Source organism: Symphalangus syndactylus, chromosome 7, assembly GCF_028878055.3.
Source record: "Symphalangus syndactylus isolate Jambi chromosome 7, NHGRI_mSymSyn1-v2.1_pri, whole genome shotgun sequence".
Lineage (NCBI taxonomy): Eukaryota > Metazoa > Chordata > Mammalia > Primates > Hylobatidae > Symphalangus > Symphalangus syndactylus.
Window position 1 is genome coordinate 10,016,305 of NC_072429.2, and position 16,201 is coordinate 10,032,505.

At 49.2% G+C, this 16,201-nt stretch overlaps 1 protein-coding gene across 16 annotated transcripts in view; it reads left to right on the forward strand.

Annotated features, from left to right (window-relative positions):
- The window catches only part of ZNF346 (zinc finger protein 346), a 65,965-nt gene that overhangs the window by 43,168 nt on the left and 6,596 nt on the right, over nucleotides 1-16,201 (forward strand). For 13 of the 16 annotated variants that reach the window (XM_063642542.1, XM_055285126.2, XM_055285130.2 and 10 more), the window contains one exon: nucleotides 1,991-3,420. In XM_063642542.1, coding sequence (XP_063498612.1) covers nucleotides 1,991-2,078 — 88 coding nt within the window. In that variant the 3' untranslated portion in view covers nucleotides 2,079-3,420. Of the gene's footprint in view, nucleotides 1-1,990; nucleotides 3,421-16,201 lie in introns of those variants that run through there. The other 3 variants (XM_055285133.2, XM_063642539.1, XM_063642538.1) reach the window with 2 other exon arrangements.

Sequence of the window (16,201 nt, forward strand, 5' to 3'; positions counted from 1 at the left end):
TGACCAGGCCCTCTCATTCATTAATCAAATATATATTGAGCATCTTCTGAATGGTGGCTGAGACAGACCCAGTCTCTGCTCTCCTGACCTTACAGCCTGGTGGGAGGAAACAGACTAAGCAAGTAAACAACCAATAATCACAGATTGTGATAAGGGTTTTGAAGGAACCAGGTGAACAGAGAGTTACCTGTTCATGGTAATCTTGGAAGTGACTAACATTCATTGAGCCCCTCTTCTGTTGCAGGCCATATGTCAAGCAGATTTTCTCAGATAATCCTTCCAACCCTGAGAGGAAGAGATAATTATTCCCATTTTATACATATAGACAACCAGCATTCAAAGTGGCAATGTGAATGAAGCAAGGTCATGATTCAAACTGAAGCCTGTCTGGCTCACAGCATGCTCTTCCCAAGGCGTCAGGCTCAGAAGTAGGCTATGGCACCATTGATATGAAGAGGATAGGGCCTGGCCTGGCGGGCCCACATGGTTCTGTCCCTTCCTCTCCAAAGGGAAATGTGTGGTATGAGCAGTGTGTCACAACATAACGTTTTTTGTTTTTTTTTTAGTAGAGATGGGGTTTCACCATATTGGCCAGGCTGGTCTCAAACTCCTGAGCTCAAGTGATCCCCACCCCCCGCCGCCTCGGCCTCCCAGAGTGCTGGGATTACAGGCGTGAGCCACTGCACCTGGCCCCAGCATAACCGTCTGAGATGGGTAGAAGAATTCCCATTTTACAGACAAGGAAACTGAGTTTCAGGCAGGCAAGCTGCTGAAATGATTGCTTTGACTTTGGTCATTGATTTTGCTTTGCTCATTGAGCTGAATGATTTAAAGGTGGTAGAAACACAGAGTATTGGTGTAAAAAATGTCCTTAGTTCTCTCTGCTCTGTCTGGAGTCTCCTCTCTCACAAGGTAGCAGATCATCCTCTTCACCTGTGAATATGTTTTTTACTTTGGGGGACTCTTAGGTATACACTTGAGACAAGCCCCAGCAACTCAGCCCCACAGTATTTCAGCATACATACCTCCCTTGCAGCCTGGCTGATGACAGTTACAATAGACAACCTGAAGCCAACCAGAGCCCCGCCCTGGGGCTACCCACACCTGAAATTGCCAGTGTTGTTCACTGTTCTCTTGCTAAACTTTCCAGCATGTGACCTTGGGCAAGTCAATAAGTCTGTAATTCTCCCAACATGAGCAATGTAGTGAGACCCCATCTACAAAAAATAAAGTTAGCCAGGTGTGGCAGTGCATGCCTGTAGTCCCAACTACTTGAGAGGCTGAAGTGGGAGAATAGCTTGAGCCCAGGAGTTGGAGTGAGCTATGAGTTGCAGTGAGCTATGATGGCACCACTATACTCCAGCCTGGGTGCCTGAGTGAGATCCTGTCTCAAAATTTTTAAAAAGCCTCTAATTCTGTAAGAATAAAGCTATAATTTGTTGAACACCTGATTCAGTCTCATTAAATTCTCAACAAAAGGTCTGAAATTAACCCCACCTTTTACAACCAAAGAAAGCCTAATTATCAGATAGGTTAATTGACTTGCCCAAGGTCACTTAGTTACTTGGAGTTAGACCTAGGATTCAAGCCTGTTTGACTTCAAAGCCCATTCATTTTACTCTGCCACTACCAAATGGAATGAGTTTGTATAGGGCCCTGTAGGCAGTGGTTTGGTATAGTGAAAAGGCATTGGCTACAGTCCTGAACCTACCACTTAAAAACATACTTTGGGCCAGCCACTTAAACTTCCTGAGCTTTAGTTTCCTTGTATGTAAAATGAGGGTGCTGTTTCTCACCTTGCAGAATTGCCATGAGGATGGAATGATGGAAGCTAAGCATCCAGCATTCTGCCAGCCCACAGTGGACCTCAGGGAAGGAAAAGTGTCCTGTCTATTACTCCAAGGCCCTAGAAAGGGCAGTGCTATCATTGCAATAAGCCAATACAGCTGCCACACACTGACCTTCTTCCTTTGTTCCTTCTCAAATACAGGTCACCAAAAACAGTGGCATCATCCCTGGGCCAGATTCCAATGCAAAGGCAACCCGTTCAGAAAGACTCAACCACCTTGGAAGACTAGAGGTGATTCTTCCCAGCATCCCATGTTGGGCCAGCCATGAGCCAGCTTCCCGTGACTGCTCAGCCCTTGGCTCCCTCTTACTCCTTGTTCTTACCAGGAAAGTACATAGGCCTGAGGCAGGATTGGGCCACAGACAGCCTCCGATTGGTCCAGGCTAATTCACTCCTGCTGCTCCCCTTTGGCAGGGGTCCTGTAGGTCATGACAGGGGAGGCAAGGGTATTGAGAGACTTGGGGTCTCGCGGGGTGGTAGTTTGGAGGGTGGCTTTCCCCCTTCCCCAACCCCTCTGGGCCATAGGTGCTGAGGCCCCTGCCACCTGTCTTTCCTCTAAAGGTCAGTTTTGGGCCAGTTCTTGCAACTAAAGAGCAGAGATCTCTCTGGGCCCTAGACTTCCAGCGAAACCTGGAACTTTCATGCCAAACCTGGGCCGGGGCAGGAAACAGAGGAAATGGCTGCAACATGGGAGCTTGGAGCTAATCCGACACTCCGCCTTCCCCCAGAAGGTGCAGGCTTTCGTGAGTCTTAGACCAGATATGGCCAGTTGCGCAGGTTTCTGCCAACTATGAAGTCTCCTCCTGGAGCAGTGACACAGTCTTGGTGGAGCATTGCTACCCCCACTGCCCCTCTCCACAGTTCCTGAATGGTGCTAAGGATCTGCAGCAGTTGGCAACGAGCCGGGGCTGGGGGCAGCCTCCATGTTCACTGGGATCATAGGACACTCCAATGGGGATAGGACCTTTCCCCTCCTCCATCAGAGGTGCTCTGACCCAAGGTCACATGGGAAAGTGCCCCACATGCAAGTCTCCCTGAGGGTTCTGCCCCTAAAGGCAAACTGCCTCCTGCCAGCTAGCTGTGAGGTTCATTGCTACCCTCTGCCCTACTAGCCCTCTCTTCCCCCTTGTGCAGCAGACCACCTTTCCCAGGTTGCTGTGGTGCTAGCCTTCCCCATCATCCACCAGGCGATTTCTGGGTCCCAGGGAAAGAAATAGAGAGCTGTTGCAGGTTCTACAGTGAGGAGCAGGTGTTCCCCAGGCCCCACACCCAGATTTCTCTATCTTTGCTGTGTTTTATGGCCTGGGACTGAGTCCACAGGGATAGATTTTTCCTTGTAGCTTTGAGGCAAGAATTCCAAGGAGTGTCACCATCAGAGGCTTCTCTTCATTGTGTCAGAGAAGCCCCTAGCTGCTCTCGTGGCCTCCTTCCCCCACTCCCTGTCCCTTCACCTGTGAAATGCCTTTGCTTTGCATATTGTGTGTGGATGTGTGTGTGTGTGTGTGTATGTGTGTGCCTAATGCTCTGTCTCTTGGTCACTGAAGCATCCAAATAAAGAATTTCCCCCATGAGCCAGACTGCAACTTAACAGACCTAGGGTTTTGAGCCATATTGCCATTGCATCTAGTATGTCTGTCTTGACCCCTCACCTCCACCCCATTCAGACCTCAGTAGTCCCCGTAGTCACTTTAGGAGTTGGGACAGAGACAAGCACCCTGTGAAAGTCTCCCTTGAGTTCAGGTCCCCTGAACTCAATACAGCCTCATCTTCTCATCCACCTTTTCCGGCTTCTCCTGTCACATAGGGCCTCATGAAGGTCTTTAAAGGGTTTAAGCTGGGGATCTGCTTTATGTTTGAGAGAATTATTCTGGCTGTTATGTAAAGGAATGCAGGGAGGGGCAGGAAAGGAGACAAGGAGGCCAGTATGGAAACTGTGTCCAGTGTGGCTTTCCAGGCTAATCACTTAGGGCAGAGACCCAGCCTTATTCATCTCTACTTCCTGATGTCCATAGTAGTGTGTCATGAAGTTTTATTGAATGAATAAATGAGGTGTATGAGGAGAGCTGGTTTTTTCCTGCTCAGCTCTTACACAGTGATAGGTTTGTTCCATGGGACTTATCATAGGCCTGGTGATTCTTGAAAGAGCATTTTCCATGACTCAAAAATGAGCTGAGAAGGAGTCTTATAGCCAGGTGTGGCGGCATGCACCTATAGTCCCAGCTGCTCAGGAGGCTAAGGCAGAAAGACCATTCAAGCCCAGGAGTTCCAGCCTGTAGTATGCTATTATCATGCCTGTGAATAACCACTGCACTCCAGCCAGGGCAACATAACAAGACTCTATCTCAAAAAAAAAAAAAAAAAAGTATAAAAATAAATTTGAAGGCTGGGCGCCGTGGCTCACGCCTGTAATCCGAGCACTTTGAGAGGCCAAGGCAGGTGGATAACCTGAGATCAGGAGTTTGAGACCAGCCTGACCAACATGGCAAAACCCCGTCTCTATAAAAAATACAAAAATCAGCTGGGCGTGGTGGCACGCATCTGTAGTCCCAGCTGCTCGGGAGGCTGAGGCAGGAAAATTGCTTGAACCCGGGAGGCGGAGGGTTGCAGTGAGCCGAGATCGTGCCACTGCACTCCAGCCTAGGTGACAGATCGAGACTCCTGTTTCAAAATAAATAAAAAATTTTAAAAGAAGATAGCCAGGTGTGGTGGTGCATGCCTGTAGTCGTGGCTACCTGGAAGGGTGAAGCAGGAGGATCGCTTTAACCATGAGTTCAAGGTAGCAGTAAGCTATGATTATGCCACTGTACTCAGTCTGGACAACAGAGCAAGACCCTGTCTCTAAAAATAATAATTTTTAAAATTTAAAAAAAGAAAGGAGTGTTATGGCCTCGAGAGCTCTTTGTCCATCCTTTAGTGTAGACAGCCAGATTTGAGGAAGGGGCCCAGGCAGCCTCAGCTCCCACTCAGTACCACTCAGCCCCTCCTCCTGGTCAGCTGTGAAAGGCTCTACACAGCCCCAGGGGAGGTTCTCAGCTTCCCAAGATCAGACTGCCTCAGCAATTCCCCAGAGTCCTTCTAAGCCACCTAGTATGTCAGATTCAGCCCCATCTACCAAGCAAGGAAATGAAGGGCAGGGGGTGAGTGGGCCATCATACCGTGAGCCTCCGGCTTGCAAGACCACTTTGTAGTACCTACCGGCTGTGTGGCCAGCCCTGTTGGTAAAGGGACCTAGAGATGAACACTTTCTTGCCGTTAGGGGTTCACACACAGTCAAAGATCATGATGACAATGATAAGAATGCCCAAGATGCAGGAGCTGACTCAGCCAAGGGTATAAAAAAGCTGGAGAGGTTGAGGCCGGGCGCGGTGGCTCACGCTTGTAATCCCAGCACTTTGGGAGGCCGAGGCAGGCGGATCACGAGGTCAGGAGATGGAGACCATGGTGAAACCCCATCTCTACTAAAAATACAAAAAAATTAGCCGGGCATGGTGGCGGGCACCTGTAGTCCCAGCTACTTGGAGAGGCTGAGGCAGGAGAATGGCGTGAACCCGGGAGGCGGAGCTTGCAGTGAGCCGAGATCGCGCCACTGCACTCCAGCCTGGGTGACAGAGCGAGACTCCGTCTCAAAAAAAAAAAAAAAAAAAAAGCTGGAGAGGTTGGGAAGCCAGCATTTCATCTGCATAACAACCTTTGAGCTAAGAGTTGATATTCCATATAGAGAAGGAGGCCAGGCAGGGTGGTTCACACCTGTAATCCCAGCACTTTGGGAGGCCGAGGCGGGTGTATCACTTGAGGCCAGGAGTTCAAGACCATCCTGGCAAATGTGGTGAAATCCCACCTCTACAAAAAACAAAAAATAAAATAAAAACCATGGAGAGAAGGAACAAGGCTGAAAGAGGTGTCATGATTTGCCCAAGGTCTTGCCTCTAAGAAATGACAAAATGGAGAGTAGAATCCAGTTCTGTAGACTTCCTCTGGAACCCTTTACGAATGAGGACCAGAGTCCCTCCCACATGGCCCCTGCAGCCTGCCTCACCCAGCTCCTGCCAGTGCCGTGGTCTCACAGGGTGAGCAGCCACTCAGGGCAGGGGCAGCACCCACAAAACAGATGAGACAAGGCTCAATGTTTATATTCCAAATCCCTCCATTTTTCTCATAATTTTGTCCATTCCCAGTGTAGTAGACTCTAATTATTAAAGTGTTAGAAACCCAAATCAAAGCGATTAGCTAAAAAAGTGAATGTATTGATTCACTTAATGAAAAATCCACATACAGTGATAGCTGGACACAGACTCAGAGATGGTCTCATCAGGAAGAATTTTCTATCCCTCTCCTTTCCTCTGTGTGCCCTCTCTCAGGCAAGCTCTCTCCAAGAGGTGCCAAGGTGGCCACTGGCAGCCCCAGGCTTCTATCCTGATACGTTAGTAACAACAGTGGAAAGAACACCTTTCTCCACCAGTTCCAACAGAATATCTGGGATTGCCTCAACTGGTTTAGTCCTGTTCTCATCCCTGAATTAATCATTGTGGCTAGGGGAAAAGGCACTCCGATTTGGGGCCTGGGTCATGTGCCTAAAGCTGAGTCAGCTCCACCTAAAACATTGAGAGAGGGAGTGATGGAACCCCAAAAGAAGAAGGTTGTAGGGCTCTTTCCAGATTAAGGGGGGATGGATGCAGGGGGAGGGGAACAAAAACAACTGTGCACCATACCCAGAAATTGTTTAACTGTTCCCTTTTTTTTCCTAACTTTTTGAGGTACACCATACATTCAGTAATGTGCACCAATTTTAGACTTCAATTTGATGAATCCTCACTTACATGTATACATTGGGGCAGTCACCCTCCAGATCAAGATACAGAACATTGCCAGGTCCCTAAAACATTCCCTCATTTCCCCTCCTAGTCAGTATCCCCCAGAAGTAACCACTATTTTGACCTCTATCATTATAGATTAGTTTTGCTTGCTCTTGAGTTTTATAAAAATGGAATCATACATTTTGCACAATATTAGTTTGTGGAATTCACCCATGTTACTGTATGTCTCAGAAGTTCAGTTTTTTTTTTTCAGCCAGGCGCAGTGGCTCATGCCTGTAATCCCAGCACTTTGGGAGGCCGAGGCGGGCGCATCACTTGAGGTCAGGAGCTTGAGACCAGCCTAGCCAACATGGTGAAACCCTGTCTCTACTAAAAATACAAAAATTAGCCGGTCATGGTGGTGGATGCCTGTAATCTCAGCTGCTCGGGAGGCTGAGGCAGGAGAACCGCTTGAACCTGGGAGGCAGAGGTTGCAAGTGAGCTGAGATCGCGCCACTGCACTCCAGCCTAGATGAGATAGTAAGACTCCGTCTCAAAAAAAAAAACAAGTTGAGTTTTTTCATGCTGTTTAGTGGTCCTTTATTTGAATGTAGCACAATTTAGCCATCCTACTTTTTTGTTTTTGTTTTTGAGATGTTCTCACTCTGGCCCCCAGGCTGGAATGCACTGGTGCCATCAAGACTCACTGCAGCCTCGACCTCCTGGGCTCAAGGGATCCTCCCACCTCAGCCTCCCAAGTAGCTGAGACTACAGGCACATGCCACCACACCAGCTAATTTTTTCTATTTTTTGTAGAGATGGAGTCTCATTCTGTTGCCCAGGCTGGTCTCGAACTCCTGGGCTCAAGTGATCCTCCCGCCTCAGCCTCCCAAGTAGCTGGGACTACAGGCACATGCCACCATGCCAGCTAGTTTTTCGTATTTTTTGTAGGGATGGGGTCTCACCCTGTTACCCAGGCTGGTCTCAAACTCCTGGGCTCAAGCGATCCACGCACCTCAGCCTCCAAAAGTGCTGGGATTACAAGCGTGAGCCACCACGCCTGGCCCAGCCATCCTGTTGTTTCTAGTTTGGGGGTATCATAAATAAAACTGCTGTGAAGGATTTTGTACATGTTGCTTGGTGCACATGTTCACTCGTACTCAGGCGTGGAATCATAGAGTAGGCATATGTTGAGCTTGTCTGGACACTGCCAAACAGTTTTCCAAAGTGGCTCTATTGACTTACATCCTCACCAGCAGTGTGTGGGAGCTCCAGCAGCTCCATGTCTTTGTTAGCACTTGGTGTTGTCAGTTTTTTTAATATTGGCCATTCTGGTGGCACCCAGGAATTTGAATCCATAGTTCCTGACTTGAAATCAGGGCCCCTCTTACTCTTAGCATCCTCAAGACAGGTTTGAATTTTGTAGCCTCGAATGGCCTCAGAAATCAATACTTAGGACCCATAATACAGCAGGCAAGCATGTGAGGGAGCCTCTGCTCATGGCTCCAGGGCCTAGGGAGGGTCTCAGAGAGGCATCAGCCCTGGAGAGGCAGTCTAGTGTAGTGGCGAAAACTCAGGTTCTGGGAAGCAAGGAGCTAAGGTTCAGATCCCAGCTCTGCCATCGCAAAGCTGCCTCAGGGTGGAACATTAGTACCTACCTCACAGGGTGATTGTGAGAATTAAAAGAATATGGCCGGGCACGGTGGCTCACGCCTGTAATCCTAGCACTTCGGGAGGCCGAGGTGGGCGTAGCATGAGGTCAGGAGATTGAGACCATCCTGGCTAACACGGTGAAACCCCGTTTCTACCAAAAGTACAAAAAATGAGCCGTGCATGGTGGCGGGCGCCTGTAGTCCCAGCTACTCAGGAGGCTGAGGCAGGAGAATGGCCTGAATCTGGGAGGCGGAGCTTGCAGTGAGCCGAGATTGCACCACTGTACTCCAGCCTGGGCTACAGAGCAAGACTCCATCTCAAAAAAAAAAAAAAAAAAAAAAAGAATACATAGATACGAAATAATTAATAGTGCCCTACACATGATAAATGCTATATAAATGATAGCTGCCGGGCACGGTGGCTCACGCTTGTAATCCCAGCACTTTGGGAGGCCGAGGCGGGCGGATCACGAGGTCAGGAGATCGAGACCATGGTGAAACCCCGTCTCTACTAAAAATACAAAAAAATTAGCCGGGCGTGGTGGCAGGCGCCTGTAGTCCCAGCTACTCGGAGAGGCTGAGGCAGGAGAATGGCGTGAACCCGGGAGGCGGAGCTTGCAGTGAGCCGAGATTGCGCCACTGCACTCCAGCCTGGGCGACAGAGCGAGACTCCGTCTCAAAAAAAATAAATAAATAGATAAATAAATAAATAAATAAATGAGAGCTGCTGCTCTTTCTATTGTTGACCTGAAGTAAGCCCTGAGTCCCCCTGGAGCAGGGGTAAGGCCACAAGCAGATGGCATGTGGCATAGCCCCACGTAATAAGATTCAGTAATTCGGCCTGACTGAGGCGGGGGAAAAAGCATAGTGGCTAGAAGTGATTCTTTACTGGGGTCCAGCGAAAAGTCACCCTCCACTACTGGGGATCCCCTGTTTATCCCAGGCCCAAGGCTCTTTGGCCAGTGACGCTACTGAGGTGTCACACCTGAGGGGAAGAAACGGAATCATGCATGAAATGGAACCAAGAGGAAGTGGAAGCATATGCTCTTAGCCCAGAGCTAGATGCAAAGCAGCTGTTTGAATAGAACAACCCACCAGTGCAGACACAGATCTAGACATGCACCTGTATAGCAGACAATGAGGGCTGGCATGAGGAACAAGGGCCTGGGATTCAGGGGCCCTAAGTGTTGGTCTGAGCACTGCTGCCAGCTATATGTGACCTGAGGCCTTGATACTGTCTTGTGAAGTGGAAGTTAGAAGAAATCACAGTTCCCAGCTCAAATCCTAAAGAAGCAGCAATGAACAGGTAGAGTTTCCTCCCAGAGCCCTAAGCCGGGTGTGGTGCACGTGCCTGTAATCCCAGCTGCTCAGGAGGCTGAGGCAGGAGGATCGCTTGAGCCCAGGAGTTCAAGTCCAGCCTGGGCAACATAGTGGGAGCCTCTTAAAAAAAAAAAAAGAGGCCAGGTGCGGTGGCTCACACCTGTAATCCCAGCACTTTGGGAGGCTGAAGTGGGCGGATCACAAGGTTAGGAGATCAAGACCATCCTGCTAACACAGCGAAACCCCGTCTCTACTAAAAATACAAAAAATTAGCCAGTCGTAGTGGCAGGTGCCTGTAGTCCCAGCTACTGGGAGGCTGAGGCAGGAGAACGGCATGAACCCGGGAGGCAGAGCTTGCAGTGAGCTTGAGATCACGCCACTGCACTCCAGCCTGGGCAACAGAGCGAGACTCCGTCTCAAAAAAAAAAAAAGAAGAAGAAGAAGAATGCCCTTCCCTCACAGCAGTCCCTGCCAGATGAGCTGTCCCTACCCCCAAACCAGATGCTCTGATGAGCAGTCGCTAGTGTAAAATACACTAGGAAGAACACTTTCTCCCTCTGACCATCCATCCACCTAACCTCACCTCTCTGCCCTGTGCAAAGCCCTATTACAGAGACAGGGCAGACTCGTCCCTGGCCCGGATCTCCCAAGCTTACTGTTCATATATGCTCTCTTCATCTGTCTAGGAATATCAGAATGCAGTTCTGTAAATGATCAACTCTTCAGCGCAATGACCCCATTAGCCACTAGGTGGAGTCCGCTTCTTTTTTCTAGCAAGGTAGACCAGCCCTGGGACTTTACTGTTTGATTTAATGGGAAGAGAACAGGGTGACTTCACGAGCCCCTGTATTTGCTATTTCAGTTAACCCTCAGGACAACTGGAAAAGACTTGATTTCACAGGAGAAAGTCAGGGACAAAGTCTTGCAGAGCTTACACAACCAAGAAGTAGCCTTGGAGAGAGATTTGATCTTAGCACATCTGCTCATTCCCAAGGCCGATTTCCCCTTCCCTCAGGACACTTCCCTCAGGAGGCCCTCTCTGTTTGAGGGCTGTAACTTAGTACACCTGATGTCAGGCCAGCTCCACAGCCCTTCTTTTCCTTTTCTCCTTTGGGTGCCAAACCTGCTGCATTCTCAGATCCTGTGGTTCCGAGGGACTAACCCTGCTCCCTGATTCCAGGAGTGAGCCTGTGACCCGACTGAGTAATCACAGTCATAGTCTTCAGCTGTTAGTGTCCAGCACGTAAGGACAGCCTGCTTCAGAACTAAGCCAACACAGAGGAGGCCGGGCACGGTGACTCACACCTGTAACCCCAGTACTTTGGGAGGCCAAAGCAGGCAGATTACTTGAAGCCAGGAGTTCAAGACCAGCCTGGCCAACATGGTGAAACCCCGTCTCTAATAAAAATACAAAAATTAGTCAGGCGTGGTGGCACACATTTGTAGTCCCAGCTACTCAGGAGGCTGAGGCAGGAGTATCGCTTGAACCCATGAGGCAGAGGTTGCAGTGAGCCAAGATCACACCACTGTACTCCAGATAAGGATAGACTCATTTCTGTTGACTACCTGGATCCAACTATGCCTGAAGCTAATATTCCCCAGGACTTTTTAGTTAATGACTTTTCTTTAAGTCAGCTGGAGTTGAGTTTCTATCACTTGCAACCAAGATTTCTGCCTAATACTTGCTCCAGCTCCCCTTGTCAACCTGGGGACCTCCACTCATCCAGAGATCACTGGCCCCCAAGGCCAAGTTGGCTGCCCTTTGTGTTCCCAGACGCCCTGTGTTCCCCTCTAGCATAGCCCTTAATATGCTGTGTTACGATTATCTAATTCCCTGTCTCTTCTTTTAGACTAGAAACTGCTTGAGGGCAGGAATTGGGTCTTACGATACTGCATCCCTGGTCCCTAGCATAGGACTGTGGTTATGTTTTAATAACTGCTTGGTGATTGAATACGTTAATGAATAAATGAATAAAAATGGGTATGGTCTGGTAGGGACCATTGCTGGGATTTCACAGGAAAGACATTTATTTTGTTTGTTTTTTGAAACAGTCTCACTCTGTCACACAGGCTGGAATGCAGTGGTGCAAACACAGCTCATTGCAGCCTCGACCTCCCTGACTTAAATGATCCTCCCACCTCAGCCTCCCAAGTAGCTGGGACTACAGGTGCACACCACCATACCCAGCTAATTATCTTATTTTTTGTAGACACAGGGTCCCACTGTGTTGCCCAGGCTGGTCTTGAACTCCGGAGCTCAAACGATCCTCCCACCTCGGCCTACCAGAGTGCTGGGATTGCAGACGTGAGCCACCGCACCTTGGCTGGAAAGACTTACTGAGGGAGACTATCCTCTAGTGGTCATGAAGGTCAAAGGAGCCAGGTTGCTAGGGTGGGAGGAGGCTTAGTGAAAGGAACTTGAAAAGGCGAGTTGTGGAACACAGTTGATTGTTTCAATAATGGCCTCCCGTGAATCACTGCCTCCCTGTGCCTGTGTCCTTTTGCAAGGTGACTTTATCATTGCTCCCATCAAGATGGGGCGGGTCCATTTCCCAGTCTCTTGAATCTGAACTAGTCTTGTGAGTTGCTTTGATCAGAGAATTCAGTGACATGACTGTACGACTTCCAAGGTTAGGACTTAAGTGCCAGTGCAGCTTCTGTTCCTGAGACTGTGAAAGGAAGTTTGGGCTAGACGGTGTGGCTACCACAGACCAAGTGGAGAGAGAAGCCAACAGCCAGCTCCATACATGTGAGGGAAGACATCCTAGACCCTCTAGCATAGCCAATCCACAGCATAAGCAGAACTTCCACCTGAGCCCAGCAATCACAGAATTGTGAGAAATAATACATTGCTTTAAATAATTAAGTTTGGGAACAGTTTGTGCAGTAAAGGCTCACAGAATCACCAGGTATAATAATCAGAAGCTTCCTAGTGTCTGTTTACCCTTCTTCCTATAATAAGCTTTTCTTTGAAAATCCCCACCTTCAGCTTATGTAGTCTAGGTGGGGAAGACCTCCACTCTCCTGGCTTTTGCCAAAACAATTGAGAAGTTGCCAAGTGGGAATGTCTTGAGCCCAGAGCTGTTAGTGGCCTTCTTTGTCACTTCTTAGGGAGCACCTGCCATAGAGAAGAAGACACAAGAGAGAATGAGTTTTGACTAAACTATTGGGAACCAGGATCAAGCTGTTTCTGAAGCCTGATTCACACCAGGACTTAAAGTCATGCTCCTGTAGTCCCAGCTACTCAGGAGACTAAGGCAGGAGGATTTCTTAGGCCCAGGAGTTCAAATCAAGCCTGGGCAGCACAATAAGACCTCATCTCTTTAAAAACAAAAGTGCATGAGCCAGTACATTCACTATGTTGTGTAAGCAGGTTTGATTTTTGAGTTTCTGTGTCTTGCAACTGAATGAAAATGTTCCCTGAGAGTCAGAAAAATTGATAGAGGCTGAGCAGCTCCAGGGCAGAGGGCAGTTAGATCAGACAGAGGAGGGATTCCTGGCTGGACGCGTTGGCTCACACCTGTAATCCCAGCACTTTGGGAGGCCAAGGCAGGCGGATCACGAGCTCAGGAGAGTGAGACCATCCTGGCTAACACGGTGAAACCCGTCTCTACTAAAAAAAAAAAATTAGCCGGGCGTGGTAGCAGGCACCTGTAGTCCCAGCTACTCGGGAGGCTGAGGCAGGAGAATGGCATGAACCTGGGAGGCAGAGCTTGCAGTGAGCCAAGATCGCGCCACTGCACTCCAGCCTGGGTGACAGAGTGAGACTCCATCTCAAAAAAAAAAAAAAAAGGACAGAGGAGGGATTCCCTAGAGAGTGTGGGAAAGAGAATTGATTTTTCCTCAGCCTCAACTATACGCCAGGACCCTGGAATGAGACACACTCTCCCTAGAGGACTCCTGGGTACAAATGACCTGTGGCAGTTGTAACAAAGTGCTGCAAAGGAAAATAGTGCAGCCTGAGTCTGTAGCAGGAGCCCAAAGCCCAGACTGGGGGTGGGCCGGGGAAGGTCTCCCTGAGGACGTGACATTTAAACTGAGTGATCCGCCTGTGGGTGGGTGGTGGGTAGGAAGGTGGGGGTAAGGAATGTTCCAGGCAGAGGTAACAGCATGTGCCAAGGCTCTGAGGAGGAAGATGCTTGTCAACTCAAAGGAGGGAGAATGTGCTACAAGGTAAAGAAAGAGACTGGCAAGACCAGGGCCCTCGAAACATATCAGCCAAGATTTTCAGCAGTAAGCAACGGAAACAAGCCAGCTAGTTTAAGTTCATAGAACTACCAGAAGCATTAAAGAAGTTGGCTTAACACTTACAGATTTTTTTTGATGCTTAATACTTATATTAATACTTATAGATGGGCCAGGCGCGGTGGCTTACGCCTGTAATCCCAGCACTTTGGAAGACTGAGGAGGGTGGATCATCTGAGGTCAGGAGTTTGAGACCAGCCTGGCTAACATGGTGAAACCCTGTCTTTACTAAAAACACAAAAATTAGCTGGCCATGGTGGTGCCCACCTGTAATCCCAGCTACTCGGGAGTCTGAGGCAGGAGAATCGCTTGAACCCAGGAGGCAGAGGTTGTAGTGAGCCGAGATCATGCCATTGCATTCCAGCCTGGGCGACAGAGCAAGACTCCGTCTCAAAAAAAAAAAAAAAAACTTGTAGCCAGGCGCGGTGGCTCACGCCTATAATCCCAGCACTTTGCCAAGGCAGGCAGATCACGAGGCCAGGAGTTGGAGACCAGCCTGGCCAGCATGGTGAAACCCCGTCTCTACTAAAAATACAAAAATTAGCTGGACATGGTGGCAACGCCCCTGTAGTCCCAGCTACTCGGGAGGCTGAGGCAGGAGAATTGCCTGAACCCAGGAGGCAGTGGTTGCAGTGAGCTGAGATTGTGCCACTGCACTCTGGCCTGGGCAACAGAGCGAGACTCCATCTAAAAAAAAAAAAAAAAAAAAAAATACGGAGGTGGGTGCAGTGGCTCATGCCTATAATTCTAGCACTTTGGGAGGCTGAGGCGGGTGGATCACCTGAGGTCAGAGGTTCAAGACCAGCCTGGCCAATATGGCAAAACCCCGTCTCTTCTAAAAATACAAAAATTAGCTGTGCATGGTGGCACAGGCCTGTAATCCCAGCTACTTGGGAGGCTGAGGCAGGAGAATCACTTGAACCCAGGAGACAGAAGTTGCAGTGAGCTGAGATTGTGCCACTGCACTCCAGCCTGGGCGACAGAGCGAGACTTTGTCTTAAAAAAAAAAAAAAAACTTACACATGGAGAAAACATTTTAAAGATTTTAAGAAGCAAAAAATATATAAAAGTGAACTCAGGCTACTTGAGCAGGATCCTGCCAGTATCATACCCCAGAGTAAGTGTAAGAAGGATATCACTGTCCCACCAACACTAAGCCCTGAACGCTCCTGCCTGTGCCCTTAGCCCAGTCAGTCTAGACATGGCATAAGGATGCCCAGTACCACTGCTGTGTACCCCAGGAGTTCATTCTTTTTTTTTTTTTTTTTTTTTTGAGACAGTCTCACTCTGTTTCCCAGGCTGGAGTGCAGTGGCACAATCTCGGCTCACTGCAACCTCCACCTCCCAGGTTCAAGCGATTCTCCTGCCTCAGCCCCCCTAGTAGCTGGGATTACAAGCACATGCCACCATGCCCGGCTAATTTTTGTATTTGTAGTAGAGACGGAGTTTCGCCATGTTGGCCAGGCTGGTCGCAAACTCCTGACCTCGGGTGATCCACCCGCCTCGGCCTCCCAAAGTGCTGGGATTACAGGCGTGAGCCACCGTGCCCAGCCCCAGGAGCTCATTCTTGTTACTGCAGCCCCCACCAGGGAACATTTCTCCTAGGCCTCCCAAGCCTCTCAAGCCTCCCAAGCCACTCCTGGGCATCACTGGCTCGCTGGAGTGGATGCTGTTAACTGGCAGAACCTAGGCTTTAGCTGGAAGAAAAACTGCAATAGTAGTTAGCATTTTCAGCTTCTACCATGAGAGGCAAGCTCTGCCACATGGGAGTACTCCTCAAAACTAGAAACTAAAGGTTCGGATGATAAACATTGCCTCTGCAGGATGTTTTAAGTCTTACGGCAGTTCTAAAAGATGTCCACGGGCCGGGCGCAGTGGCTCACGCTTGTAATCCCAGCACTTTGGGAGGCTGAGGCGGGCGGATCACGAGGTCAGGAGATCGAGACCACGGTGAAACCCCGTCTCTACTAAAAATACAAAAAAAAAAAAATTAGCCGGGCGTGGTGGCGGGTGCCTGTAGTCCCAGCTACTCAGAGAGGCTGAGGCAGGAGAATGGCGGGAACCCGGGAGGCGGAGCTTGCAGTGAGCCGAGATTGTGCCACTGCACTCCAGCCTGGGTGACAGAGCGAGACTCTGTCTCAAAAAAAAAAAAAAAAGATGTCCACAAAAGCCAGGCACAGTGACGTGCACCCTACTTAGGAGGCTGAAGCAGGAGGATCACTTAGGCCTAGGAGTTCAAGTCTAGCCTGGGCACATAGTGAGACCCTGTCTCTAAAAAATAAAAATAAGGCCAGGTACAATGGCTTACACCTGTAATCCCAGCACTTTGGGTGGCCAAGATG